Source organism: Fragaria vesca, linkage group LG7, assembly GCF_000184155.1.
Source record: "Fragaria vesca subsp. vesca linkage group LG7, FraVesHawaii_1.0, whole genome shotgun sequence".
NCBI classification, from domain to species: domain Eukaryota; kingdom Viridiplantae; phylum Streptophyta; class Magnoliopsida; order Rosales; family Rosaceae; genus Fragaria; species Fragaria vesca.
Genome location: NC_020497.1, coordinates 15291125 through 15295316, shown reverse-complemented (window position 1 = coordinate 15295316; position 4192 = coordinate 15291125). Strand labels below are relative to the sequence as shown.

General features: G+C 36.5%; 1 protein-coding gene across 1 annotated transcript in view; it reads left to right on the top strand.

Annotated features, from left to right (window-relative positions):
* The window catches only part of LOC101298831 (chorismate synthase, chloroplastic-like), a 5405-nt gene extending 3608 nt beyond the window's left edge, over positions 1-1797 (top strand). The window contains exons 9-13 of the mRNA XM_004307345.1: positions 182-284; positions 467-561; positions 721-786; positions 988-1072; positions 1472-1797. Coding sequence (XP_004307393.1) covers positions 182-284; positions 467-561; positions 721-786; positions 988-1072; positions 1472-1620 — 498 coding nt within the window. The 3' untranslated portion in view covers positions 1621-1797. The remainder of the gene's footprint in view (positions 1-181; positions 285-466; positions 562-720; positions 787-987; positions 1073-1471) is intronic.
* The last annotated feature ends 2395 nt before the right edge of the window (positions 1798-4192 follow it).

Sequence of the window (4192 nt, the reverse complement as noted above, 5' to 3'; positions counted from 1 at the left end):
CTCTCTCTCTCTCTCTCTCTCTCTCTCTCTCTCTCTCTCTCTCTCTCTCTCTCTCTCTCAGAGCTTTTGTTCATGTTTATTTATGCACGTCACTAGTACATGTTCCTCAGATTTTCTTGGTATGCAGGTTCTTGATTAACTAATCTACGCATTACTGAAGATTCAGTTTCTTGTATTCCAGGGTCTTGGTTCACCTGTCTTTGACAAACTTGAAGCTGAACTTGCTAAAGCTTGCATGTCATTACCTGCAACAAAAGGATTTGAATTTGGAAGCGGGTTTGCAGGTTAAGATTCATGAATTATGTACTTCCATATGAGGGTTGCATATTCTAAATATAGATTCGGTCATTGAGAATGATTGCTAGAATTTGTTCAAGTTCTAGCACCAGATTAGATCTTTTCAAACAGAGAAAAGGAAAAAGTAAACTGTTAAAAGATTTTTTTTCAAGTTCTTACTATTCATCAGGTACCTTTTTAACTGGGAGTGAACACAATGATGAGTTCTATGTGGATGAACAAGGACGAGTACGGACAAGAACAAATCGCTCTGGTGGGACACAGGTATATATTTGGAATTTTGATTAGCTACCGTATATATATTTTTTTTGAAAGGATTAGCTACTTGTATATGCTACACAAATGTTAAAATGGTCTTTTTTTTTTTTTTTTTTTTTTTTTTGACCATGTGTGGTACGCTGACATTGTGTATGTGGCAATCAGGGTGGAATATCTAATGGGGAAATCATAAACATGAGAATAGCTTTTAAGCCAACAGCTACTATTGCAGTAAGTCTGATCTCTCTCACACTGGTGATAAAAATCTTGGTAACTGGAGAAACGTTTGGGAAAAGGAAGTTTTAGGTGGCATGTTATTTGTGGGATCAGTTATTTAGACTACAGGAGAATCTTGGACCAACCTCAGGTCTTTCTTTATATATATGGTTAAGTTATCTGACGAACTGTCATGGTTTTGTGATACTTGTGCAGAGGAAGCAGAATACAGTAACTAGGGATAAGAAGGAGACTGAACTAATAGCCCGTGGTCGCCATGATCCTTGTGTTGTCCCGCGAGGTATGTCCGTGAATGATACATGAACTCTCATGCATCATCTTGGTCTCGCTGTACTTTCCTTTTAACAAGAAGATCTTGCAGTTGCAAACTATTGGCCGCTATATATTGTTTTTGGAACTTTGTTTCCAGTAATATGTTGTCGTTGTTAGACTGGAATGATACATGAACTCTCAGGCATCATCCTGGTCTCGCTGTACTTTCGTTACCAATCTTGCAATTGCAAATTATTTCCCCCTATATATTGTTTTTGGAACTTTGTTTTCAGTAATCAGTTGTCTTTGTAAGACTGGAAATGCAGCTTATTCATTCCATACTTCACTTTGCTTAATATGTGTTTCAAAGCGGACGATTGACTGGAAGTTTCTGTTTATTGTTCTGTTATGGAATGGAATGGTGCAGCGGTTCCAATGGTGGAGGCTGGAGTAGCGCTAGTGCTCATGGATCAGTTAATGGCTCAGTATGCCCAATGCCATCTTTTTCCTTTCAATCCAGATGTACAAGAACCTCTCAACGAAGTGAACTCTCTTCCAACTATGTCTTTGTCATAGTTTTGTTTTCCATCTTTTGATTTTTGATGTTATGAAACATGTTATATCTTTTTTCTTTGGTAATAAAACATGACGTATGTTCTAAAAATATGATTTATAGATGTAATAGTATGGTAATGAACTCTATTTTGTTGAAAGCAAAAGAGAAGAAAAGTTAAAGTGGAATTCATTTTGAATATGTTTAGTCTTTTGCTTTCTTGAGAAGGTTGAATATGTTTAGTCTAACGTAGCATATGGTTTGTTGGTCTGGTGAAGTACTGTTGGTTTGAAAATTATATGGTTCTACCTCTACCTTGCATTCTTGAACTTCAATGGTTCAGTTTTATGGGACTTCATGTTCTATCAATGTATGCAGTCCCAAGATTAGGACAATGATAACTGAATCGTTTTACTTTTTTATGTCATAAGAATTATCTTACTCTTGATCAGCTTCAATTCTTAGTTGATGTTTTTACCAGAAATTACATAGGGATATTGGAATCTCACTTACAAGCATGAAATCTCCGTCCAACCGATATCACCAGTAATTCAGGCAAGAAATCTCTGTGACAAATTAGACTCTTTTGCTTATATATACTGAGCTGAAAGTTTAAACATGTTGGAGTTGTCTTTCTTTAACAATCATCAGAATTACAAACAGAGTCTGGCCCCAGACCTATATTGTATATACAGTTCATGCAAACTGGAATACCAACTCTGAGAATTCTTTTCCTCTTCCTTTATAGTGTACCCCTAATTACCTGCAACTGAATCCACAGCTTGCTGTTACATTTCAAGCTATACGTCTGAAAGAAAAAAAAAAGCATGTTTGAAATTGTGAATTGTAGAAAATAATTTAGAATTTGTGATCAGCTTTGGCCGATAGCATATGGAATTTTAGTCCGAGTCATAATCAACACCAAACACCACCAGAGTTAGCATATGTTGCAAACTATGAAGCACCTTACCAATACTACTCTCAGATTCATAGACAATTGAACACTATAAACTAGATGAGTATGGAGTTAATAGTAGCTTACTTTATACTAGTACCTCAAGTAATTTCTGTCAGGCAAGGCAACTGCTAAAGTATCTGCCAGTTTGCCTGAGCATCTGGATCAGATGGTGCATCTCTTCCTTTGCTGTTCAAGTCTCTTGAGGTTTACAACTGTCAATTAACAACATAGTACATTGCTGGACTATGCTGTTCATAGAATTTCATCAGTGACATCACTAACATTATTACAGCTACTCCAAGAGAACTAAATTTTATTCTTGAAATTCGTAACTGTACATTGCAATTTGCAACTCCATGACTATCTACTGAAGATCGACAACACCACCAATCCCACCATACACTCTTAGGAAATGTAGCTAAGAAGCCCAGCTAATCTAGCATCAACACTCAGCTGAGTTCCAACCAAGTAACCAACATACTGCTAGAGGAACCTTATTCTGCTTCTTACTAAGTAGCTAGGGACTATATTTCGGCATCAAGATTAAAAACATATCAGTATAACACTGCTCGCACTAGCCTCCCTAAACAACCTCCACAACATGGTTAATGTAAAAGGACCCAGGCAACTGTTTAAGAAGTAAACAAAAGAGGGAAGAACTTATATCTAGGGGATCATACTTGTAATTATATGTAACGATACAGGATGATACAGTTCATTTAAAGAGGGTTAAGCATAAGTAACAAATAGGAATTGCATGACCGGACACAATTCATAGAACTAGTTCTACCATGGAGAACAAAACTTGCAACACTAAGAGTTCTCTGTATAACTAATATTTCGAACTTATCTTTCCCTAGTAAAGAAGTATTAGTCTCATGAACTATAATCACCAGAGCAGCCCAGAACTCATAACTTGAACTCACTCTCATCAAGTCTCTACGATCAAAGGCAAAATGCTACCATCAATCAAGCACTGCCCACTGACTTTTAAAGACAGTGCCAATCGATCACTAGTCTCATATATATATTCATTGGCATACACATCAACTCTCCCTGCCCAACGGCTTAGGTTTTTACATGGCATCATAGCTACAAGAATAGCTCATATTGTAATAACGAGAGCACACATACTCGTTCATGTTCACCCATAATGATACTCTTCCTCTTCAACTGGATTATGGAGTAATATTTTGTGAAACTTGGGAAGTTTAACCGAGTGAAATACTAAGATCTATATCAACTCGTTACTTTATTATGTGTCAAGATCAACATCCAAGAACAGTATTTTCAAACTATATCACCTAATAAATAAAAATGCTACACACAATTTCACCAAATAATCACAAAGCTCAAGAAGGAGTAGTTACAAATTTCAACTCTATTTCAGGCTTTTAGCAAATTAAGCGATGTTCTATCACTTGGAATCGATCATCACCACTACTTAGCTTTCATTTTTCATTTGGAAAAACTTGAGAATGGTGTTTCACACTAGTCCTTTCAACACCTCTCATGCAGTGAAACACCTAATGACTGGAAACTGTAACTACTTCAGTAACGTACTGGGATTGAAAGAACACTATGACGTCTCAGTTATCATGGCTCCAGTATTCTATTCCAACTTCTCCAACTCCTTG